Source organism: Pinus tabuliformis, chromosome 8, assembly GCF_031772625.1.
Source record: "Pinus tabuliformis cultivar Carrire ecotype Pingquan chromosome 8, CPIR1, whole genome shotgun sequence".
Lineage (NCBI taxonomy): Eukaryota > Viridiplantae > Streptophyta > Pinopsida > Pinales > Pinaceae > Pinus > Pinus tabuliformis.
The window spans coordinates 848101720-848128641 of record NC_142294.1 but is presented as its reverse complement, the minus strand read 5'-3'; the positions used below and the strand labels follow the sequence as shown (position 1 = coordinate 848128641).

Here is a 26922-nt window from a genome sequence, read left to right as displayed (position 1 = left end):
TAACCATTGGTTTAAAACTCAGAATTGGCTGGGATTCAGACTGTGGGCTAGGATAAGAATTGGCTGATAACTTAGTCTGTGGACTGGTTCACTAAAATGACATAGAATATGAAACTTTTATAGAACAAGAAACAAGTATTCATATCTAACAATGTAAATCCAAACCATTAGAGACCAAATATTCAAAATCTGCTCATGCATATATCAGTATTTTAAGAGTTGTAATCTGACTCTAAATCAACAGAGGGCCAGAACAGACTTGGATTGGAATTGGTTGATGATTTGACATATGAACCGGTTCACTAAAAAACACATAAAACATGAAAACAAAATAAATGTTTCTGTATGTTGATGTAAATCCAAATCATTAGATACCAGAAATTCAAAGTTTGCTTATGTAGCACTGAGTGCACACACATCCGAAACAAAGTACATAAATAATCAAGCTCTACATGGCCTCTAGAGTCCATAAACATATTACAATTTTCACAGGCTTTGTTGCTCATCTTCAAATAAGTTCTCAAGAACTTATTATTTTGGATGTCTTTCTTATCATGTTTGCGGCTCTACTTATATGCATTCCATTCATCACCTGCAAACATCTTTTTGAAGTTCTATAACTGGGAAATGAGAGGTTGTAATGTGAGGAAGTTCATTGTAAATCTGGTGATGGCAGGCCTAATAACTTAATAAGCTCCTTGCCTCCCTATGGTTTTCCTCACAATACCCGTGAGTGGTTGTAAATGCATTTTGTAATACTTTTGGCATGATCTACAATGTTCTCTGATCCAATCCTCTTTGCCTGTATCCTCAGACATGAGGTCTATTCAGTGTGTGGCACATGGGATCTAGAATATGCTTTACTTTTTAATATCTTACCATCATGAACATAGAGCCATTGTCTATGATGATCTGAACAAGATTGGTTACTCTCAACTTCATTGAAAAGTTGAAATAACAAGTTTGCATCTTTCACCCTATCAAACACATCAATGATTTCAAAAACATGATTCCTTGTGGGCAAGAGAGAAGAAAATCTATTAGGCACAGCTATTTCTATTTTTCCATCCATTTGACATGATAGAACATATCATTTCATTTTGGTGCATGGCTCTTTAAAACTCGATTAAGTAGTCTTTTATGGGCCCTACTTTTTGCAAAAGAGAATCTCTCAGGCATGCATACTGTTAATTTTCAGAGTTACTTTATGTTACGCCTCATATTGTTTGAGGTTCCACATTGTGATTTTCATCACATTGATGGAGATTTATCATTGATATCTCAGGGCATTAGACCGACTTGGTGTGATACATCTTTATGGAACTCTCTCACATGTGCTTGCCTCGTTGATCACCCCTTGGTTGCACATTTGATGGTTATGGTGCAGGCTATCTCATTATGGTGTTGTGGTTTGGTACTTAAAAATTAATTTCACACACACATAAGTAATTACTCCAAATCAACATTCATTTCTTCGAAAAAAACTTGGATATTCAAGCATTCACAGACTTGGATGCATACCACTTCGACTCTATTCAACCCATAATTGGATTGGCACTGGTCTTAGAGGTTTTCCTTCACCTTTTTGTTCTTGTACCATTCATTTATCCACTTATACTACAACCAATTGTTTTTTTAAGACTTACTCCTCAAAATCACCTAGAACTTCTACACTTCTGTTTAGCAATCCTCTCTTTAGGGAAGTGTCCCTTGAGTTAAAGAAGAGCCAAACAAAAGTTAGAGGGAGAGCTGTTGTGCTGATAGTGGGTAGCCTTCCTAAGTTGCACACGACTAGTTCTTTGATGCTTGAGACTTTAAATCAAATGGGGGTGCTATTTTTTGTTGCAACACTTGTTGTAACACTCTGCAAGTGTTTATACCATGTTTTAGGTGCTTCATGAGATTTGGGTGGTGTATGTTCAGCACTTGGGTGGTGCATGTTCAAGTAGTTTTCTCAGTGGATGCTTGACCTTATATGGTTGCTTAGTGTTTTCCTTTGGCGTTGGAGTTCTCTTCACTGTATATTGGTGGCTAAACTGACCAGTTTTAAAACATTGGTCTTAACTGCTGAACTGTAACCCCACTGGTGTTTTGAATTTGATTCAAAGGCAACAGTAAAATGGTTTTTTCCAGGTCGCTGTTTATCACATTTAGTTGTATATTTTTCCTCACTTCTTTACACACCAGAAAGATTAGTTTTCCAGGATGTTAATGGCCTTTATATGTAGTTATCTATGACAATAACCTAATCTTGGTTATGGGTGGATGCTTATTGTTACTGGTTAATAGTTGTGGGTAGAATCTCCTCTGTGTATCAGAATAGTTAGTTTTCCAGGAAAATAATGACCTTTATATGGAGTTATTTACGCTGAAAGACATTTTTCTTTTGATTTATTTAATTTTAGATTAAAACTGATTATACATTGAAAATTTTATGTAGTGTTGTACATTTTGACAAGAAGCCCATTTTGGTTATGGGTTGATTCTTACTGTTTTATGTTTATACCAATGAAATGTGAAACAACTCACATGGGCTTCTGAGGGTTGGCGAAATAGGCTTCCAACAAATGTTTCAAGAAGAGGGAATCCTATTAAAATTTAACAGTGTAAATATGGATCCTTTTGTAACTGCAAAAGCATGTTTTCTTTGGTATTATTAACATTAAGTATTACTTTAGTTTGGAAATGCAGCTCTATTTGGGTGGTAAGTTCTGTCCAAGGCTATATATGGGTGAGAGACTGATAGCAGGCAGGTATCACTAGGAAGAGCCATAAAGGACTTAGAAAATATGTTACTAAGTACGGTGTGAACTCTTTCTAGAGTAAAACAAGTCCTGGTGTATTTTGTCTCATATCTGCCTTGAAAAGTCTTTCTTCTCTAGAGGACTGATTGACTTCATTTGAAATGGGCATTAAGTCCCCTAGAAAGGGGAGGATTCTTAAGGCAGATATGGCTCCTTGGTTATGGGTTGATGCCTATTGTTCCATGCTTATATTAATGAAATCCTGTTGTATTTTGTTTCATATGTGTGTGCCTTGCAAAGTCTTGCCTTTCTAGGGGATGGATTGACCACAAGTAAAATTAAGGTCATTTTTTATTACCCTATAAAAGCAAGAATTCTCAAGGCAGATAAGGCTCCTTTGTGGCCCAATCTTTATATATTTTGTTTGACCACAAATAAAATTAAGGTCATTTTTTATTACCCTATAAAAGCAAGAATTCTCAAGGCAGATAAGGCTCCTTTGTGGCCCTGTCTTTATATATTTTGTTTGTTTAGTAGGTTCTCAATGTAATTCTTTCATTTGCAAAAGCTCAATGAAAACAGATAGTAAAGGATACATGATTACAAAGAACAATCGTAAAAAATGAACTATCTCAATTTGAATAATAGGCTGAGGCTACCACAGACTGGACTACATGTTTTCTGACAGAAGCCACAAGAATGATGCAAGCAGCAAAACCAGAAGACGATTCAAAGATGGTGCAAAAGAACAAATGATCCACTTATTTGATTTCAGAAAGCAAGATCTTTCTCGAATCTCTCTTGTTGCAAGAAAGAAAATATATTTTACATCTTAAAGTGGCACTGGAAGATACAAAATATATCAATAAAGTGAGAGTGCATAATAAATATCCAATCCTGTTAATGTTACCCAAGCACAGAAAGACATGGCAATATCTTGTTGTTGCAACAGTTAACATCACAATATTGAAGAATTGGTCCTGTAGTTTGTGTAGAAAAAGATGGTTTGCTTCTTGAGGAATCAGAAGTTAGGAAGCAAGACTGCAGGAAACAAGGCTATCAAAGCCAGAACCATATGGTGAGCAGAAATGAGGCTAAGAGCCACTTGCCTATCAGGCCAAGCAAAAGAGAAGTCTTAGTGATGAACCTTTGCAAAATTTTGGCAACATTAAGTGGATGCGCTGAACTTGGGAAAGGGTAATGTAAAGAGAAGAGATAGGCGAGGCAGTGAAAAGTTCAATAGTTTGAGTCAAGGGTCATAACAAAGTTAAGGCAATCCGAATTTGAATGTTGATTGGAGTAGAGGAGTAAGGGTTTTGCTTGCCTGAGTGCTAAGGCTAGCAGAGGGACCCACAAGACATTCACTTTAGCAGAATATTAATTTATTTAACTATTCCCTAAAGTTGGACTTAGAAAAAATTTAAAATTTCTAAGTTAACTTATGATTTAATCTCATCCCTTCATCACAATCTAATCTAAGCTATTGAAAGTGACTTTAGGGTTTAGGTTGAAATTATAAGAGGAGATAGAGCGAAGTGGAGATCAATTTTGAAGAGCATAGAGTCTGTGATTGGCTCAACAAGGAAGTTAGGGTTTGCAACAGTCAGTTATCAGATCACTGACAAAGAGGTAGAACAAAGGGGCTGAATATCCTTAGCTTAGTCCAGAACCAGCGCAGTCGTATAGCGGGGACGTCATTGCTTGGGATAGGCAACAAGAAGAATCAGGTAGCCTGAAGGCCTAGGGTTACTGAATTGGGAAATATATATTTTTCTTTGTTGGATAATGTTATATTGTAAATATTAGCATACATGATCCGGATTTAAACAGGAACGCAACAAATTACAGAGATAACCATATACACAAAGATGCAGCGGAAATAATACTTCATTTCATTAATGGAAAATACTCAAATATGCTTACAACAGAAATGGAAATAAACTAGCTAGGGCGATGGTAGCTTATCTCTGAGAAGAGATGTGATGGCTACATGCCTTTGAACTGTCTTACAATGAGGCTCGGAGGCCTATTTATTGTTGAGAAACAATAGAAAACCCTTCACATTCCAAAACCTAACCCTAGAAGATGAAACGCCAAATTGTGGGCCCCGTTTTTGGGTAAGTTGGTACATCAACTTCCCGGGGTCGCGAATTGGTCATACTATCTCCGTTTGACGTGCATGATAGCCCGTTGGAAAGATCTCTCCGAGGACTACGACGGAAAAGACGATTTTTATCAAAAAAATCGCTGGCGGTAGATTTCCCAAAAAACGTCGTTTAGGGCCTCAAAACGGCTCCGGAAGTTCAGGACCCGAAAAACTGCTAAAAATAGTAAGTTGTGCTACAATTAAGGAAACTGAAAATGCTGAGAAAGACAATGGTGGGGGTCCAGGTGGACTTGGCAGGTGGCCACCAATATCCACTTGGATCATTCCTCCCCCCTTAGGAAGCAATGGTCCCCATTGCGTTGAGATCCTCCATGAGATGATGAAACTTCTGCTGAACTTGTTCCCTGGTGAGCCACTTGCCCTGCTGAAGGAGTTGGCCTGCTTTGACAACTCGATACAGTTGGATATTCTGTTGGCGAGTGTTCTTGATCTGTGTGTCCATGATCCGATCAGTTGCAGCTTGTTCCATGCAATCTGGATTTAATTCTGTGGGTTTGAGCTGTTCTGCAATGTCGGATGTGTCTAGCAATGGTGGAAAGTATGGCCGAAGGCGGTCCACATTGAACACTGGGTGCAGGCCAAGGAATGGGGGAATGCTGAGCTCAAATGCATTGTCTCCCATGGCCTTAGTAATGGTGTAAGGACCATATCGGAGTGGTCTCAATTTCCGATAGGCTCCAGTAAGGCGTTCCTTTTGCAAATGCAACCAGACTTTGTCGCCCACCTGAAACTTGTGTGGCACCCGATGTTGATCATGGCGCTGCTTGTACTTGGCATTTGATTTCTCAAGAATTTCATGGACCTGCTGGCGAATATGTTGGATGCGCTCAATGAAGCTGGTGGCCTTATCTGTTTCGGACTGGACATGAGCTGAATTCATGTGAGTAGCTGCAAGTGGCATGACCACATCAATGGGGGATAGTGGCTGGAATCCCAAACCCACCTGAAAAGGGCTATGGCCAGTGGAGCTATGAAGAGCTCGGTTGTAGCTATGCTGAACATAGGGGAGGCTCTCGTCCCATGTGCGTGGATGCTTTGAGTTATACATGCGCAGAATGTGCACAATCATCCTATTGACAACCTCTGTCTGGCCATCAGTTTGAGGATGGAAGGCTGTGGACTTCGTGAGTTTGGTGTCCATCATTGACCAGAGACTGGACCAAAATGTGCTGAGAAACCGACTGTCCCGATCTAAGATGATAGACTGTGGGATCCCAAAGTGCACCCACACTCGTTCAAAGAAGAGTTTAGCAGTGGCTTCTGCTGTGATATTCTTCTTGCAGGCCATCATAATGGCCATCTTTGAGAACCTGTCGACGACCACAAAAACACAGTCATTTCCATGCTTAGTGGAAGGAAGGCCTGACATGTAATCCATGGAGATGGATTCCCAAGGTCGACTAGGGGTAGGCAACGGGGTGTAGAGGCCTTGCTTCTTAATGGTTGGTTTGGCAATGGCACAGGCAGTACATGATCGGATGTACTTCCCAACATCCTGTCGAAGATTCGGCCAATAGAAATAATGTTGCAGTACTGCCACTGTTTTCTCGACCCCGAAATGCCCAGCAGCCCGACTGTAGTGTGCTTCCCAAATCATCTTGGCACGCTCGCTTGAAGGAACACAAAGGTGACCGAGGTGGCATAATAGCGCATCCTGGAGGTGAAAATCTGCAACCTGCCGACCCTCCAAGAGTGTGTGGTATGTGTGGCCGAATTCTGGGTCGCTTTTGTAGAGAAGTGGCCAATCAGAAGTCTCGTGCCCGCAGGAGTTGAGCACGGTGGTTAGCGCCATGATCGGTGGTCGACTGAGGCAATCTGCAACATTATTGGTGCTGCCCTTTTTGTACTTGATATTCAAGTGAAACTGTTGCAGGTATGTAGACCACTTCTGATGGCGATCATTTTGCAATTTCCCTTGGGTCTGTATGAACTGCAGAGGTCGGTGGTCTGTGTGGATGACCGTTTCCTTCCCCAAAATGTAATGCTTCCATTGTCGGCAGGCCTGTACAATGGAATACATCTCTTTATCATAAGTGGGGTACTTCCGGACTGTGTCTGAAAGTGTTTCACTGTGATATGCCACTGGATGTCCATGTTGAGTAAGGACTGCCCCAATAGCATAGTCAGAGGCATCTGTCTCGACCTCAAATGGTTGTTGTAAATCTGGTAACGCGAGCACTGGTGCCGTGCAGAGGCGATCCTTCAACTCCCTGAATGCCTTCTGTTGAGATTCAGACCAAAAGAATTTTGCTTTCGCCCCGCCCTTGGTGACTTGACTCAAGGGCCAAGAAATATGAGAAAACCCCAACACAAACCTGCGGTAGAAGTTGGCAAGACCTAGAAAGCTGCGTAGCTCTGTTAGAGTGGTTGGAGAGGGCCAATCCCGAATGACTTGGACCTTGGCTGGATCGACATGCACCCCCTGTTCATCAATGATGTATCCCAGATACTGAACCTCGGTCATGCCAAAAGTGCATTTCTCCAAATTGGCACATAGCTTGTGTTGCCGCAGTGTTTGGAGAACCTGTCGGATGTGGTGGAGGTGCTCTTCCCAACTCTGGCTGAAGATCAGAATGTCATCCAAGTATACTACTACAAAGGAGTTGGTGAATGGCCGCAAGATGTCATCCATTAGCCTCATAAAGGTTGCAGGAGCATTCGTCAATCCGAAAGGCATGACCAACCATTCGAAGAGGCCCTCCTTGGATTTGAAGGCAGTCTTCCACACATCTGAGGGTTCGATTGGTACCTGGTGATATCCTGACTTCAGATCGATCTTGCTGAAATATTTCGCCCCCTTTAGTTGGTCTAGGAGGTCATCAATCCGTGGGATCGGGTACCTATTACGGACAGTGATCTTGTTCAGCGCCCGATAGTCAATACAGAGTCTCCACGTCCCATCCTTCTTCTGTACCAACACGATCGGGCTCCCACAGGGCGATGAACTCGGACGGATGTGACCTTTTTGCAGGAGCTCCTGAATCTGCCTCTTGATTTCATCGTTCTCCAGAACGGAGCGCCGATAAATTGGTCCATTGGGTAGCAGTGCACCTGGGGTCAGATCGATGGAGTGCTTGACTTGACAGTGCAGAGGAACCCCTGCCGGGGAGGTGAAGATGTCCTCGTACTCCTCCACAATCTTGTCCATCTGTAGTTGTCGTGCAGAGGGGCCCCGTTTGGAGGCCGCGGCCACTGTCTTCTTCTTTCCTTGAGGGCGTATCATCAGGAAAACAAATTTCCTGGTTTTGGAAATGATCTTACTGCATTGTTTTGCAGTAATCAAAGAGAGGGCGGCAGGTGGTGCTACCTCTGGTATCCTGAACAACTTATTTCCCAATGTAATAATAACTGCACGGGGCCTCGATTCATACACAGCATGTCGCTTCCACAAGTATGGTTGTCCTAGTAATACATCACAAACTTCAAGCGGAGCAATGTCACACAATACCTCATCCGTGAAGGGCTTGATGTTGTATGGAAGGCGACACTGCTGGCTCACGCGAAGATCTCGTCCTTGGTGAAGCCACCCAATGGTGTATGGTTGTGGATGTGATGTGGTCGGTAAGCCCAATCGCTTCACGACCTCTGCCGAAATGAGGTTCTTTTGACTCCCGCTATCAACAATGAACTGTATCGGGGAGCCCTTTACCCACATCTGGGAGTGGAAGAGACGCTCCTCCTCCTCTGGATCTTCGGGTTCATTTTTCTGGATCTTTGCGGTAGCAACAGTGGCGCTGGGGTTCGCATCAATGATCTGCTTCCCTTTTTCATACCCCTTATCGGGTTCTGACTCCGTGTCGGAACATGCATCTGATTCTGAAACCTTTAGCTCAGCCACCAGTGACTGCTTGGCCCGACACTCACTTGTGTTGTGAGTGGAGCTCTTATGGAACTCGCACCATTTTCCAGTGTCCTTTCTCGGCTTCGCGGCGCTGTTCTTTGCTTGCAGCTTCGGCTGGTTGTCTTGGGCTGTCCCGCCTTGGATTTGTCCTTTGTTCTGTGGTTTAGGGGCACCTTTCCCCTGCTTTGGATTCGCAGATCCAAAGTCTCGCTTCTTTTGTTTAAACTTCTGCTCGACCTTGACGGCATACCGGTATGCTGCGCCGAGCGAGGGGATGTTTAGGAATTGTATTTCTTCCTGGATGTACTTGTGCAGGCAGCCACGGTATTTGAGTATCAAATGTTGCTCCGAATCCTTGATACCCAACTTTGTGCGAAGGGTATGGAAAAGATTGGTGAACTCCGGCACGTCTTGGTCCCTTCCCTGCCGCAGCGTGGTCCACTTTATGTATTCATCCTCATAGCTCCCGACAGGGTAGTACTGCTCCTTGATAGCATCTCGGAACGAATCCCAGGTGGGTGCGGCTGAAAATAGTGAGCCAGTACTTTCATCCTTCTGCTCGCAGTAGGTTTCCCACCAGTCCTTGACGTGGGGGGCTGCTTTGAGGAGAGCAAAAACAATCTTTTCCCGACTCGAAAATTCATGAACAGAAAAATAACCCTCTAGCAGATTTAACCATTTATCTACGGCATCTGCGTCTATCTGACCTTCGAATATGGGGATTTCAAAATTAACTTGTACCTTAAAGGGTGTGGCGTTTCCAGAGTAGCTGCTGGAAGCCGATGCGTTGCTTCTCGGTAGCCGCTGAAGGATCTGGGCAAAACTGTCCATCATCGCGTTCCGTTGTCGCTCGAGGGATTCTTCGAGCAAGATTTTGATGGGATCTCCTGCCCCCTCGTCTTTCTTCTCGTCTGCCATGGGAGGCCGTCGGGATTTGCGAGGCTGGTCTTGCAAAGGTTCAACCAGTTCAAGCCCTAACTCCTTATATCCCGACCTTGTTGGGGACATGCAAAGAAAAACAGAGAAAAAGCAGACCGCTCTGATACCACTGATCCGGATTTAAACAGGAACGCAACAAATTACAGAGATAACCATATACACAAAGATGCAGCGGAAATAATACTTCATTTCATTAATGGAAAATACTCAAATATGCTTACAACAGAAATGGAAATAAACTAGCTAGGGCGATGGTAGCTTATCTCTGAGAAGAGATGTGATGGCTACATGCCTCTGAACTGTCTTACAATGAGGCTCGGAGGCCTATTTATTGTTGAGAAACAATAGAAAACCCTTCACATTCCAAAACCTAACCCTAGAAGATGAAACGCCAAATTGTGGGCCCCGTTTTTGGGTAAGTTGGTACATCAACTTCCCGGGGTCGCGAATTGGTCATACTATCTCCGTTTGACGTGCATGATAGCCCGTTGGAAAGATCTCTCCGAGGACTACGACGGAAAAGACGATTTTTATCAGAAAAATCGCTGGCGGTAGATTTCCCAAAAAAACGTCGTTTAGGGCCTCAAAACGGCTCCGGAAGTTCAGGACCCGAAAAATTGCTAAAAATAGTAAGTTGTGCTACAATTAAGGAAACTGAAAATGCTGAGAAAGACAATGGTGGGGGTCCAGGTGGACTTGGCAGGTGGCCACCAATATCCACCTGGATCAATACATGAATTGAACAATTACTATGGAACCATATATACTTCAATTTTTCATTTTTGGAACTTGGACAACTTGTCGATGAGCTGTTGAATTACATAGTAGGAAAAATTGAATGGTCTTATTCTCTTATGCAAATTGCAATCATACTTTTTGAGGAACTCTAGAGTTATAAATTGAATGATAAATGCAATATTGATTATTATAATTTATTGTTATCATCTGGTTGTGTACTAAACGTGAAGTTGTATGGAAACCCTAAGGTGAACTAAGGAATTTTTTTTATCTATCCTATTATAGTGGTATTAGAGCACTGGAATCTTGCCAGCCTATGAGTTTTGTGCATTCTTTCAGGAGATACAAGTAACGTTACAGTCAGGGAGAATAAGGGTAATCGCAGGAAAGTCATGGAGGGTAAGGAGGAACAAGGAGATCTAGACACCAAGGATCTCTTGCATGTACTGATCCATGGATAAACAAAAATATCAAATTTAATATTACAGGGGCAACAACAAGGACAACGAATAATGCACACTTTGGCCCAGAGTAAGCAACAACTTGCTCAATTGATGACTCATCTCATAGATAATGAAAATGTCTCTTGCAACAATAGAACTAACACGGAAGGAAGTGGAAATCATAACTCTGGGCCTCATTATAGCAGGGAAACCAATAGGAGGAGTCATCGACTGTTGCTTCCTCAATTTATGAATAATCAAGTCGCGACAAACCAAGAAGCTGTTGGACCAACAGGAGTAGTCATCGACTGTTTCTTCCTCAATTTATGAATAATCAAGCCGTGACAAACCAAGAAGCTGTTGGACCAAACAGAGTGCTGGACGGTTATTTTTGGGAATATGTAGCGCTAGAAGAAAACACGCGAGCTGCTATGACCTTCAATGAATACAGTGATTTTAGATTCAGAAATAGATGCAGGGGCAACCTAATCCTATCTAATACGCAAGGTGAGTTAACCTTTCGTTACCTCATATGATGGATCATCTAAATGTATAACAAGAGCTTGGGTGCAAAAATTGGACACCTACTTTAGACTCAACCCTATGGCAAAAGGAGATGCGATTCGATTCGCCACATTGCATCTAAAAGGGGAAGTGCATGAATGGTGGTATCATGGTTTATTAACATTGTGGCATGCCAACATTACTTCCTATGAAAACTTTACACAAAGGCTAATAGAAAGATTTCACTGAAAGAACCTAGACATCCACTTCAAAGAATTGACATTCTTAAGCAGACAGGGTCGCATGAAGAAGTCATTTCTAAATTTGAATGTATCGCGATCATGGTAAAAAATATATCTGAATAAATTTTAGTTATGCTTTTTGCAAAAGCTTTATTTGAACCGCTACAGGGTTGCATAAAAGCATTCAACCCCACGATCCTTGAAGAGGTTATCAAGAAAACTTGTGATATGGGAAATGCAACAGTCAAATCTAAAGCCCCTCCCAAACCTTTCATTCCCCCAAAAGATAAGGAGAAGAAGGCCCCTCAACAGTATTGGCGCAAAAGGGATAGGTTGGATAAGGAGACCCAGAGTGAACTAAGGAGGAAAAAACTATGTTTTATTGGCAGGGAACCTTGGGAACTTGGACATCGTTGTTTAGGAAAGGGAAAGATTCACTACATCGAAGTGCTCTCTGATGACGAAGAAGAAGAGGCTACTCCAAGTACTGAAGACGAGCCACCACAGAAAGAAGCAAAAGAAGAAGAAAAACCTAGTAGTTCCAAGGAAGAACCACATGAAGAAGCGAAAGGTGAAGAAAGGGCCAGCGGACAAAAGAAGTCTCGTCCCTTGGTCAAGATTGCAACCCTTTTCGGTACACCCAAGTATTACAACTTTAGGGTCAAGGGAGTTGTTAAGGGACAACACATCACAACACTAATTGATGGAGGAGCCACACAATTTCATTGATGCAATGTTGGTGGACAAAAGAGGAATTCCCACCGAAGAGTTCAAAGACCTGGATGTAATTGTTGCAGATGGATACAACCTGGATTACACCCGAATGATCCTAGGTTTGAGTGTAACTCTCTCGGTAACTATACTTTTACTAGTGATTTCTATGTAATATATCATGCAGATCTCAATATGGTATTAGGGGTTCAATGGCTATATTTGTTGGGCAAGCACACAATGGACTACCAAGCACTTGAGATGGAATTTAAAGCACCAAATATATTGTCTACCTTCTTTTCCAATCAATAGTATCCATAAATATCATCTCAACGCAACCATTAATAGATATGTTGAATTTTTTAACAATTTTGATTCGTCAAGGATTTTGTTTTTGTCAAGGATTTTGCTTTCGTCAACAACTTCATAGTGGGATGGGAAGTCAACTTTTCTTTCAGTTAATTAAGCGTCTTTTCCTTTGACTTCTTCAATACTATGTTCTAAGATTAATAATTCTCGTAAAAGGTTGCAGTTCCACCTGAAGCCTCCCATTCAATTTTTTTATTTCCATTTCTATTCTATTGTGTATCATCACATCCATCTCCTCCAATTAAATATGGTGATTAGTGGATGCCAAACTTTCTCCATCTTTTTCCTTCCATGTGGACATCTATTCCCAGTCTTGAGAGGTATGGCAAACATTCGTTTTAGCCAAAGGAATGCAAGCTATCTTTAGACACGATGATGTCGCATATGCAGCGAACTGCATGATCATGAGCCAAAAGCTACCCAACAACAATAAACCATAGTACAACACAAATAATCAACAAATAATAGACAAGCATGCTTCAATGTTTGGTGATATTCCTCCCAGATTGCCTCCTAAGAGAGGATTCAAGCACACTATAGGGCTGGAAGAGGGATTTAAGCCTGTGATCACCACACCTTATTGACACTCGGAAATAGAAAAGACCATTTAGGAGTTGTTAGAAATGGGGCACATTAGACCTAACTCAAGTCAATTCGCCTCATCCATGGTCTTGGTAAAGAAGGATGACACGTGGAGAATGTGCATTGATTACCGAGCACTCAACAAGAAAACTATGTAAACATGCACCCTATCCCCAGGATCAATGAATTACTGGACGAAATTCATGGAGCAATTTGCTTTCCAAAAATTGATTTACGATCAGGGTACCATCAAATCCAAGTTCAAGAAGAGGAAGTGTGTCGCAAACAACATTTCGATGCCATTATAGACATTTCAAATTTTTGGTCATGCTGTTTGGGCTAACCAACGCCCTCGCCACTTTCCAATCCTGTATGAACAATATCTTCAGCAAACAACTAAGGAAGTTTTTATTAGTGTTTTTTGATGACCTTCTCATTTACAACAAAACATGGGACAATCATTTGAGGCATTTGGATACAATTTTGAGCATTATGTAGGAACAATGTTTCTATGCCAAAGCATCAAAATGTGAGGTTTGGTTGACAAAGATTCTTTATTTAGGACACATAATCAACACAAAGGGTGTACAGGTTCATTAGGAAAAGATTCAAGCAATATTGGATTGGCTGACTCCCAAAACCCTAATAGAATTACGAGGAAGGATATTTTTCAGTTCACAACTTTTCCAATCAGGAAAAGATTACTTTTGCACTCCTCAAAGCCGCCCCACATGTCAAGGACTGGTGGAAAACCTACTGTGAACAAAAGGATGAGAGGGAATCCTCATTGTTTTCAGCTGCACCCACTTGGAATTCTTTCCGAGACGTCATCAAGGAACAATATTACCCCGTCAAGGGCTATGAAGATAAATACATAAAGTGGACCTCGCCGCGGTAGGGAAGGGATGAAGATGTGCCAGAGTTAACAAATGTTTTCCATACCCTTCGCACAAAGCTGGGTATCAAGGATTTTGAGCAGCATTTGGTGCTCAAGTATCGCGATTGTCTACACAACTACATCCAGGAAGAGATGGAGTTCTTGGACATCTCCTCGCTTGGTGTTGCCTATCGATACATTGTGAAGATTGAGCATAAATTTAAACATAATAAGCGAGACTTTGAATCTGCGAATCCAAAGCAAGGGAAAGGCGCCCCCAACCCGCAGAACGAAGGACAAAGCCAAGGCGGGGCGACCCAGGACAAACCAACGAAGCCACAAGTAAAGAACAACACCACAAAGACAAAGAAGGACACAGGGGAATGGTGTGAGTTCCATAAGAGCTCCACTCACAACACAAGTGAGTGTTGAGCCAAGCAGTCACTAGTGGCCGCGCTGAAGGCTTTCGAATCAGATGCATGTTCTGACTCTGAGCCATAAACCAACAAGGGGAATGACAAAGGGAAGCATATTATCAATGCGGAGCCTAGTGCCACCATTACCACCACCAAGATCCAGAAGGATGAGCCCGAAGATCCAGAGGAGGGGGAACAGTTCTTCCACTCATGTATGTGGGTGAAAATTTCTCCACTGCAGTTTATTGTCGACAATGGGAGCCAAAAGAGCCTCATTTCACCAGAGGTCGTGAAGCAGTTGGGCCTACCGACCACACCACACTTGCAGCCGTACACCATCGAGTGGCTTCATCAAGGGTGAGATCTCCGTGTCAACCAATAGTGCCGCCTTCCCTACAACATCAAACGCTTCACAGATGAGGTATTGTGTGATTTTGCTCCTTTTGAAGTTTGTGATGTTTTATTAGGCCAACCATACTTCTAGAAGTGACATGCTGTGTATGAGTCTAGGCCTCACATTGTTATTATTACTTTGGGCAATAAGTTGTACAAGATACTGAAGATAGCACCGCCTATTGTCGTTTCTTTGATCACCGCGAAGTAATGCAGTGAGATCATTTCCTAGACCAAGAAATTTGTTTTCCTTATGATTCACCCTCAGGGAAAGAAGAAGATTGTGGCCACGCCCTCCAAACAGGGCTTCTTCGCACAACAACAATAGATTGATAAGGTTGTAGAGGAGTACAGGGACATCTTCAACTCACCCACAGAGGTACCTCTACACTGTCAGGTCAAGCACTCGATCGATCTTGACCCTGGGCGTGCTGCTACCCAATGGACCGATCGTTTTGGAGAATGATGAAATCAAGAGGTAGATTTAGGTGTTGATGCAGAAAGGGCACATTAAGCCAAGTTCATCACCCTGTGGGAGCTCGATTGTGTTGGTATAGAAGAAGGTTGGGACTTGGAGATTCTGCAATGACTATTGGGCGTTGAACAAAATTACAATTCAGAATAGGTATCCAATCCCACAGATTGATGACCTTCTAGACCAACTCAAAGGGCCAAATATTTCAGCAAGATTGACTTGAAGTTCAATTATCACCAGGTATCGATCGAACCTTCCTATGTGTGGAAGACTGCCTTCAAATCAAGGAGGGCCTTTTCGAATGGTTGGTCATGCCTTTTGGGTTGATGAATGCCCTTGCAACCTTCATGAGGCTGATGGACGAACTCTTGCAACCCTTTACCAACTCATTCGTGGTGGTGTATTTGGATGACATTCCGATCTTCAGCCATAGTTGGGAAGAACACCTCCAACATATCCAACAGGTCTGCCAAACCCTGCAACAACACAAGTTGTGTGCCAATTTGGAGAAATGCACTTTTGGTATGACCCAGGTTCAATATCTGGGGTACATCATTGATGAGCAGGGTTTGCATGTGGACCCAACTAGGATACAAGTCATTTGGGATTGGCCAGCCCCAACCACTCTAACAAAGCTTCGATGCTTTTCGGGTCTTGCTAACTTCTATCGCAGGTTCGTGTTGGGGTTCTCTCATATTACTTGGCCTTTGAGTCAAGTCACCAAGGGAGGAGCGAAAGCAAAGTTTTTTTGGCCTGAATCGCAACAGAAGGCATTTTGCCGAGTTGAAACATCGCCTCTGCTTTGCACCAGTGCTCACATTACCAAACCTGCAACAACCATTTGAGATTGAGACAGATGCTCCGACTATGCTATTGGTGCAGTTCTTACTCAGCAGGGGCATCCAATGGCATATCACTGCGAGACACTTTCAGACACAGTCCAAAAGCATCCCACCTATGACAAAGAGATGTATTCCATTGTGCAGGCCTGTTGACAATGGAAGCATTACATTTTGGCGAAGGAAATGGTCACCCACATAGAACATCGACCTTTGCAGTTCATACAAACACAAGGGAAGTTGCAGAATGATTGCCATAAAAAACGGTCCACATACTTGCAACAGTTCCCTTTGAACATTAAGTACATGAAGGGCAACACCAACAATGTTGCAGACTACCTCAACCGATCACCGGTCATGGCGCTGACCATTGTGCTCGACCCTTTTGGGCACGAGACTGTGTGGTGGCTGCATCTTTACAAGAGCGATCTAGAATTCGGCAACACATACCAAACGCTCCTAGAAGGTAAGCAAGTTCCAAATTTTCACCTCCAGGATGCACTGTTATGCAACCTGGAACACCTTTGTGTTCCTTCAAGCGAGCGTGCCAAGATGATTTGGGACACGCGCTACAGTTTGGTCGCTAGACATTTTGGGGTAGAGAAAACAGTGGCAGTGCTACAACACCACCTACCACTAATCCATTTGGATGACCCTTCCAAATCTCTCTATGGATATGATGCATTGTCCTTCATCCAAAATTTTTTTGGAGACAGCGAGGCACCTTTTGCCAAAGATTGGATACAAGAGAGTCAGAACTTTCTCAGGGTACTCAAGGAAAACATACATGTTGCTCAAAATCGGTAGAAGTTGTACACAGGCCAACATAAAATAGAGCATAGTTTTGAGATAGGGGATCTTGTTTTCTTGCGATAGAAACCTTATAGACAGTCTACACTCAAGAAGAGCGGAGTAGAAAATTTGAATCTGAGATTTTATGGGCCTTATAAAGTTATCCGTAGAGTGGGCGAGGTGGCATTTGAGTTGGAGCTTCCAAGTGACAACAAAATGCGTAATGTATTCCATGTGTCCTGCCTCAAAAGGGCTGTGGGTCAGCAGGTCACTACCTCTATCAAACTGCCACCATTGCTTGAAGAAGAGAACTTGGAGCTGATTCTGAAAATGATCATGGCCGTGCGAAAAAAAAGTTAAGGGGAAGAGTAATTCTGAAATATCTCATCGGATGGAAAAATTGACCAGAGGAAGATGCAACATGGGAAGGAGAACAGATTTTGTAGCACCCGAACTTGTAATTGCTTTAGGGCAAGCAATTTCAGGCAGGAGGGACTGGAATGTCCTCTATGAATTGAGGACGAAAGGGACTCATTAGCATATCTATCCCTGTAGGCTATAGTCCACCAAAAAAAGGGGAAAAACCTTATAATTCCCAAGGCACAATCTGAGGTTCAGGGCCTTTGATTTAGAAACAGATTCAATGTCAAATGCAACAAAGTATTATGGAGGTGAGGAACGACATTGCTTGGGACAGGCAACAGGAAGAATCAGATAGCCTGAAGGCCTAGGGTTACCGGACCGGGAAATAGATTCTTTTCTTTGTTGGATAATGTTATATCGTAAAGATTAGTGTAAATGAATTGAACAATTACTGTGGAACCAAATGTAATTTAATTTTTGATTTTTGGAACTTAGACAACTTGTCGATGAGCTGTTGAATTACATTGTAGGAAAAATTCAAAAATCGAATGGTCTTGTTGTTCGTTTATGCAATTGCAATCATACTCGATAACTATAGTATTGATTATTATAATTTATTGTTATCTCTTGGTTGTGTACTAAATGTGAAGTTGTATGGAAACCCTAGGTGAACTAGGGAAATTTTTTATTTATCCTATTACACTGCCACAATCTAGTGTGGATCAACATGAGGTGTGCAAGGGTTGTACACTTGGCAAGTATGCCAAAGCATCTTTTCCTAGTAGAGATAACAGGGCCAATGGTATCTTAGACCTTGTTCATTCAGATGTTTGTGGTCCTTTCTCTACAACATCCCTTAGTGGTTACAAGTATTATGTCACCTTTAATCACACTTAGAAATTATTCATGAAAAAAAGGATGGAGTAGGCTATAGTACAGGAGGAGGAGGAGCAACATGCTCCCAAGCAGGAGGCCCAACTAACACATCAGAGTACAACTGTACATGTTGATGGGTAGCTTGAGCAACAGAAGGATGAGGACACACAGTTGGAGAAGCAAGTGGAGCCCAATCAGGTAGTGACTCCCAACATAGGGAGAAGGAAAGCGAGATGGGCAGATCAGTTGATCCAGGAGGCGCAGGAGTGAGTTGGTGCTCCTAGCACATCAATTAGAGGAGCAAACAACCATAGAGGTACATCGGATTTATGGGTCTTATGACAAAATTGTTGGATGTTGAGCCTTCCAGTGATTAGGAGGCAACCACTCAGCAGGTGTGGAGAGATGCCATGGTGGAGGAGTATGCTTCCATGATGCAGAACAATGTCTGGGAGGTGGTGCCAAGGCCAGAGTGTAAATCTATGGTGGGTTCTCATTGGCTCTATAAGATCAAGCATGGGGTTGATGGGTGCATTGAGAAATATAAGGCAAGATTTGTGGCAAAGGGGTTCTTGTAGGTAGAGGGGACCGATTATGACGATACCTTTGCCCTAGTGGCCAATTTTTTGTCTGTTAGGGCTTTTGCAACGCAGATTGGGTGGAGGACTCCCCAGATGGATGTTAAAACAACATTCCTCAATGGGGTTGTTGAGGAGGAGATTTAAATTGAGCAACAGACATGCAATATGTTGAAATGTGTAACTGGGTTCGGTCTTCATAAATATGAAATGTACTTTTGATTGTTGTATATTGTAAAAGGAAAGTATTTTTTTTTTATTGTTATTTTTGTAGCATGGTTTTCATGCTCAAGGTCTTTCATTTAGAGGTCAAGCAGCCATTGAGTGCTTCTAGGGTTTGTCCTAGGGTCAAGAAGTCAAAAGAGTCATTGTCATATGAAGAAGACCCCATCAGGCACATTGTAACACGTAAAAATCGTTATTTTTTGCATTTAAAAGTGTCAAAATACCCTCCAAGACCAAGTTGGTTTGGGAGCTAAGAAGTTAGCCTCATTAGGGCATGTCGTCCTCCTTGGAAGCCTATATATAGGAGGGAACTCAACCTCCTATGGACACTCACTCATCTCCTCATCATCTAAGCGAAAGCGAAGCAGAAGAAGGACGAAGGTTTGGGTTATTTCTCTCTCTCTCTCTCTTACATGTGCGAAGAAGGAAGGCTAGGGTTTTGATGTTGCAAGATCGAAGTTGAGGAAATTGTAGAAAGAAGGTTGAAGAAAGGTCTATTAGGTCACCTACAAGCCCTAGAAGGAGGAACCCAAGCGAAGGTCAAAGGAAGTCTTGGAAGCCTTGAAATTGCTCACACGTGTGGAAGCAACAACTGTTGTAGGGGTCAAAAATTTCAGATTTGCAGTGGAGGCTGAAATTCTCTAGCTGGGGGTCGAAGTTATGTAGCTGGAAGAGATTTGACTGGGTTTGACTTGGATAGAGGAAGCACATCATCAAGGAGGTCAGACTTGGTCTTCGAAGGGTATTGGTCTTGGTCTAGAGGTCTTGGAATTTGTCATTTGAAGAATCTATAAGAAGAGAAGAGATTTGTGGGATTTCCTCTCAAGTGTAGAGGTTTTGGCCCTAGCGTGGAGCCTACAACTTGTGTTCTTGAGTATTGTTGATCTTCTTGTTTTGGTAGCTGTTTGATGATAAGAACAACATAATAATAAGAGAAGAAGCTAATAATCAAGAACATTAAGATACATCACACACAATTATCAAATTGAAGAGAAATCAACTTAGTCACAACCCTTTAGATTTCTGAACACAATAGAGAGACACATGTTTGTAGATTGAAGAGAGACTTGTATGGGCTTAAACAGGTTCTACGGACATGGTATGCTCGAATAGACAACTGCCTTTAGGGACTTGGTGGAGCTGACCACAACCTCTGTTACATTGTTGTTAGAGATGAGGTACTTATTCCAGTGCTATATGTGGACGATTTGATTTTGACAGGTGCAAATAAGCTCATCCAGGAGTGTAAGAGAGATCTTGCAAGTGAGTTTGAGATGAAGGATATGGGGTTGATGCACTATTTCCTTGGGTTGGAGGTATGGTAGGGTGATGGAGAAATCTTATTGGGATAAGATTATGAGGAGGATTCTCATGCAGGATTACAAGTCGATGACCATGCCTCTAGTCAAAGTGGAGGAAGGTAGATGCATTGAGATCAGAGCAGGTAGATACCTCACTTTACCGACAGTTGATAGGGTCATTGATGTATTTGGTGGTCATGTGGCTAGACATATGTTTTACAGTTAACTCTTTGAGCCGATTTATGGTTGAGCCTACCAAAGCACATTGGGTTGTTGCTAAGCACATGTTGAGATATCTTAGGGGGATAGTAGAGTTTGGATTATGGTATAGACAGGTTGATGAGATGAGGCTTGAGGCCTTTGTTGATGCAAATTCGGCGGGGAGCTCCACAGACAGGAAGAGCACATCGAGATGCACATTTAGTGTTGGATCAACAAATATTTCTTCATTTAGTCGGAAGTAGAGATTAGTTGCATTGAGTTTAGCCGAGGCCGAGTATATGGCTTCCAATTTGGTAGGGTGCAAATCTATTTGGTTGGGGAAGCTTCTCGTGGGATTGTTAGGGATAGAGTTGGAGGCTACCATGATCGACTATGACAATCAAAGTTGCGTCAAGCTCCTTGAGAATCCAGTGTCTCACGATTGCTCAAAGCACATTGACATATATTATCACCACATTAGGGATATTGTTCAAAGAGGTATAGTTTCTCTCTAGTATGTACCAACATAGAAGCAGACAATAGACATTCCGACCAAGGCTTTGCCAGGGAACAAATTTGTTTACCTCAGGGAGAAGTTGGGTGTAGTGTAAAACACCTTCCTTTCTACGAGGGAGTGTTCATTGGAGTAGAGAAGGGTTCTGCTTGCCTAAGTGCTAAGGCAAGTAGAGGGATCCACAAGATAACCATTTTAGCAGAATATTAATTTATTTAACTATTTCCTAAAGTTGGACTTAGGAAAAATGAAAAAAATCCCAAGTTAAATTATGATATAATCTCAGCCCTTCATCACAGTCTAATCTGTCATTGAGAGTGACTTTATGGTTTTGGTTGAAATCATAAGAGGAGATAGAGCAAAGTGGAGATCAGTTTTGAAGAGCACAGAGAGTGTGTGATTGGCTCAGAAAGGAAGTTAGGAGTTGCAGCAATCAAGAATAAGATCAGGGACAAAGAGGCAAAAGGAAGTAGCTGAATATCCTCAGCGTATTCCAGAACCAGTGTGGCCGTACAGCGTGCATCTGTGCGCAAAAGGCGGAACCAACATGGCCGTACGATAGCATGAGTGCGCAAGGGTTAGCACAATTTTGCAGGGGTTGTATCAATTATTGAAGATTGGATTTGCTATAAAAGGGGAACATTCCCTTACTGTAAAAATTTCCAGAGTTTGTTTGCTGAGCTAATAGAAAACACACAAAGTTGCAGGTTTTCCCCGACGTTGGGGTTTTTTTGGGTATATCTTGTGTTCTATGTGTTTGTCTTCTAATTATTTATTTATATTCTGTTGTGCATGCTAAGTTAGAAAACTCTGTATTTGCAATTTAAGTTTCCAGTGCAGCAGTTGTTTGTATTTGTGGTTTTTATACTTATAAAATTGTGAATCAGTTACTGGGTTTTAAGGAAATCTAACTTTGAACGGTATGATGTGGTTCATGGTCATTGTCAATATTGCAGAGCCTTTGGAATTATGGAGAATTTCTTTTGGAACCAAGGTTTTAAAACTCTGTCAACTTGGATTCAGGACTTTACTGAGTTGACCCTTGCTGAACTTATTCAGTCTTCAAAAGGTTTAGGGGACCAGTATGTACCAAACCATCTTAGTTGTACACTGCCTCAGCTGGTTTCGTACCAAACCAGCTCAGGCCGGCTGAGTCAACCTGCCATAGTCCCATGATGCACGGATTAAGGGAAAAGTCGTTTGTTTTTAAAATATTAAAACTAATAACTAATTTCACTCACTCTGAACCCTAAAACCTGTTTATAAAGAGACCCCACCCCACCTCTATTTGCCTCGCACCTTTCTCTTTGAGTATTTGGAGTTGTTTGGGCAGCATTGAAGACTGATGATTTAGAGTGAGTTTGGAGCTTTTTTGGCAATCCTCATGGGCAGTTTGCAGTGGATTTGGCAATACTTGATGTAGCCGTGCAGCCCGTGCTTCTCTTAGTAGTACTCCTTGCAGATGTCCCTGAGGAGTCGGAGGACTCGGAGCCAGATTCTGATGTTGAGGATCCCATTTCCAGCAGTGGTGATGAGTTTGATGATTGATCACGTTGATCAGTGATATGTAGTAGGCCAGTAGCCTGTAGCATGTTTTTTGGACTCTAGAGGCCATTTAGAACCTGGTTGATTATGTATTTTGTTTCAGATATGTACTGCACTCAGTACTATTTTCATATATTCAGCCTCAATGGTATATACATGAACAGGCTTTGCATATTTTGTCTCTAATGGGTTGGAATTTTGTTTTTCTCATTAAAATTTTAATATTTTATGTAGTTTTTAGTAAACTGAATTATTAAGTTCGAACCAGTCTGTGTCATGGCTGAGTTTGAGTTGACCCTTGGCCAATAATGAGTTCGATTCTGAGTTTTAAACATTGGTTGGAAACCACAAATAAAACTTAAGTATGAAGCAAATATCTGAATAATTGCATTTCGTTTTAGTTTAATCGTAGGTAATTGCAGTCTTTGGCACACTGAAAAATATCTGATTGACCATCGAATATGTAATTGATATGCTGAAGTGCATGGTTTATTTGATGTTGGTGAAAGACTATAGTCATTATTTCGTTCCTTTTGGGAAGATGAAGTCCAGTTTTTCCAATTAAGAATTATAGGATTGAAGCCTGCTTTGGTTCTTTTGGATTAAATCCATTCATCCGAGTTCAATTATTCCACAGCTTGATGCAGAATACTTTGAGATGTCTCTGGAATAATTCAATTATTTCAGTACAGAATATCAAGCAGCTCCACAGTCTACTGTATTCTAAAAGCGGTTGGAATTGATGCTTCGTACAAGTTTATAGATCGTGGTTTCATTTTTCATTGTTAATGATGTTTGACTTATTGGTAGACTGCACTAAAGGGTGTACTACACAAAACACATTTAATTATACTTTGTTAATGGCCTTTCAATTCTTTCTAGGTGGTGCTTCACAGTTACTCTTCAAATTACGAGATATGCATATCGAGAAACTTGTGAGATCATGTGGGTCATGCTCTCCAAGATTACCTAGATTACCAAGATCTGAAATTTCATGGCAGTCCCACGTAAGGAAAGTTCCATGTTTTATGCTATTATGACTCATAGTTAACGCACTTTCTTGTTTGGTCATGGCACAGGCAGGGGTTGTGAGTGCAAGTAAAGCTGTAAAACTGCAGACGTTGTCTAAGGTGTTGATACTGCACTTAATGCGCTTCAGCTTTGGAAGTACCGGCAGCGGAAAACTACATAAACCTGTGCTCTTCAGTCCTGAGATTGTTCTAAGTCGTGATCTGTTGGTCTCTCCAACAACAGAGGTAATTATCTTTGGCATTAATCTTTATATGTTTCATGTCAGTTTTAATCTTTCCTTAATATTATTATATACTTCAATTATTTTGGAGAACTTCCTATACATCAAGAAATTTTCATGAAACTTTCTGCAGGGTCGGAAATATGAATTAGTAGCTACTGTAAGCCACCATGGGAAGGACCCTTCCAAAGGGCATTATACAGCCGACACGAAACGTCCCAATGGCCAGTGGCTTCGATTTGATGATGCAGCTGTGTCTGTTGTGGGTTTGAACAAAGTGTTGCATGATCAAGCGTACCTTTTATTTTATAAACAGATATAAGGTTTTGGAATTATCCGATGCCTCCCACTTGCAAACTCATTTAATTTAATTATTCCCGTTTGTTACTTAACACAGCCCCTTGACAGGCCCCTGAGTTTGCTAGCTTCAAGGATTAAAAGAGGCTTCTAGTTTGCAGTTCTACACATGTAAAACATTATGCTACAGCTACAAATCTAAACTACAGTTGGAAAGTTGGATTTTCCCTGGGAGGCATCCGAAATCCTTTGTGGATGCATAAGAGTTTGAAACACCATCCGTTATCCAGTTTTCATGTTTTTGGTACTGTTTTCTGGATCAATTTGTTACTATTCAGGCTGTATATCCTTATAGCAGTGAGCATATGTCATTTTCATATGTTTCATGTTCTTATAAAAAAAGTAAATTATTCAATGAAGGTGCACCACTGCAATGGATTCTTTTATTTATAATAATTATTTCTTTGTGATGGGAGAATCCTATCCCTTATAACGTGTCTTTATTCATATTAAGCAATTTGTTGGTAAAATAGACTCAAGCCTCTGGGAGTACTGCTTGGCTCTTTAAAACTGAATATCAACTTCCAAGCTTTCCTGTGAGGAGCTATTCCATATTTTCTGAGAATTGGTTGTTATATGGTATGTTTGGTCATCATGTATAACGTTTTAGCGCAATACCTTCTGACTTACGAGTTATTGTCTTAAGCCCAAGGAATAGGAATAGCATATCTGGGTATATTGTTCTTTTTGATTAGTTAAAGTTCTGAAAAAAATAAATATTAAACTGAATATGTTTTTTTTAATTGGTTGATGACTATTTTTATGTTGCATTCAATTTATTTGTCAAATATAAAAATTATATTAAAAAAATAATCTTAAAAAAAAACTGTTACAATACCATAGCTTATCAATACCACATGCCAAAAAGTATATGCAAAAATTATATGTAGGTTATATTGTTTTTGATTGTTGATTTTCAATTAGTTTTGAAAATTTTCAACAAATTCTATGAAGTTTATTAAAGTTTTGAAAAAAATAAATATTAAACTGAATATTTTGAAAATTAGGTTAAATTGTTTTTTTAAATGGTTGACTATTTTTTATTTGGTTTTAAATTTATTTGTCAGATATAAAAATTATATTAAAAAATAAAAAAAACTAAAAAAGACTTTGTTACCATACCATGGCTTATCAATTGCACAATTCATTTCAAAATCAAAATCAAAATATTTTATAAATATTTATTTTCAATTTTATTTTATAGCGTTTTCATGTTCATTAAGTTCCATTTTTATGTTTGTTATTTTTGTTTGTTTGTTTGTTTTAATATTTATTAAATTCTTGATTGCATAAGTACATATAAATATAATTTTGATATCCTAAAAACTTATGAAGAAATTTTTATTATGTTAAATTTTTATATTAATTTGTAATATACATATTATTATTATTTAAAATTATCAATTATTTTTTTATATAAGAAATAGATACGAAGTAGTAATGCTAATGCGACATATTATATTTGTTTTAGTTTAGATTTATATAAAATAAAAATAAAAATAAAAATGGAATGCAATCTCTGTAAGACTTTGCTAACCTTTTTTTATTATTATCAATTTTTGATAGAATTACCGAGCCTATTTGAAAATAGTTTCATTGCATTGCACCAATTGTACGGATTATCTTTTGCTATGATTTTTTTTGTTTTAGATTATTCTCACTTCGTGCAACCGTGGCATTGCTACAGGAAGCTCTCTTGATAGGGAAGACAAAATGACAATGCATGAAGACGTGCAAAACATAAAGAAATATGTAGTTGAAAGTATAGAGGTGGTGAATGTGAAACCATCCCAAGATAAAGGGAAAATGATTGCCCAAATATACAACCATGAAGAGAACGCAAGAGAAGAAATGAAAGGAGATTCCACCTAAGTTTCCACAACTTGGGCTCAAGTTATTAGCAATTCTACTAATAAGGAAGGAGAAACAAATATTCAAGTTGACAACATGTAAGATAGTGAAGACAAGGAAAGACAAAACGTGGCAGCAAACATAATTATTAAAGCGGTGAAAGACTGTGGGAAAAATGAATGTACTCTTGACCTTGCAAGAGACTTTTTGGAAGAGAAGTTGCTATGGCAAGGACAAATATGCCAAGCATGGAGGGTGGGTAAGTTTAACGGGGAGAGAGCGAGGCCCATAAAAGTCATTATGCTTAGCTTGCGTGATAAATATATGATTCTAAGCAAGAAACATCTCTTAAGGGGTTCTCGTTTTTGTTAGAAGAAAATTTAACTGTAAAACAACAAGAGAGAAGAAGGGAGAAAATTTAAAAGGTTAGCGCAGCAAGAGATGAAGGAAAGAGAGCATGGATTATAAAAGCAAAGCTGTGATAGCGCAATTTGGACTTCCTTCCAGAACAGAGCAACAAGATGGTAATAAGGAAGAGGCAACAAACTCTTCAACAGGAAATCAGAAAGCAAGGTCAGTATGGGAAAACAGGGACAAAGATTCAAATGTGAGTCTTGCATGTCAAAATAAATAGCAATCAAATCATACCCAGTTTCCTTAAGATTAGTTTGTTGGAACTACAGAGGTTACCCATGGAGACGAGAACCTGGGGTAGGGCCTATTGCCGAAAATAAAGACATAATTTGCCTCATAGAAACACATGAGCATGAATGGTGCAAAACACCTT

General features: G+C 40.7%; 1 protein-coding gene across 1 annotated transcript in view; it reads left to right on the top strand.

Moving 5' to 3' along the window:
- The window catches only part of UBP24 (ubiquitin-specific protease 24), a 40130-nt gene extending 15491 nt beyond the window's left edge, over positions 1-24639 (top strand). Inside the window, exons 6-7 of the mRNA XM_089372960.1 lie at positions 23755-23931; positions 24061-24639. Coding sequence (XP_089229086.1) covers positions 23755-23931; positions 24061-24249 — 366 coding nt within the window. The 3' untranslated portion in view covers positions 24250-24639. The remainder of the gene's footprint in view (positions 1-23754; positions 23932-24060) is intronic.
- Positions 24640-26922: the final 2283 nt, after the last annotated feature.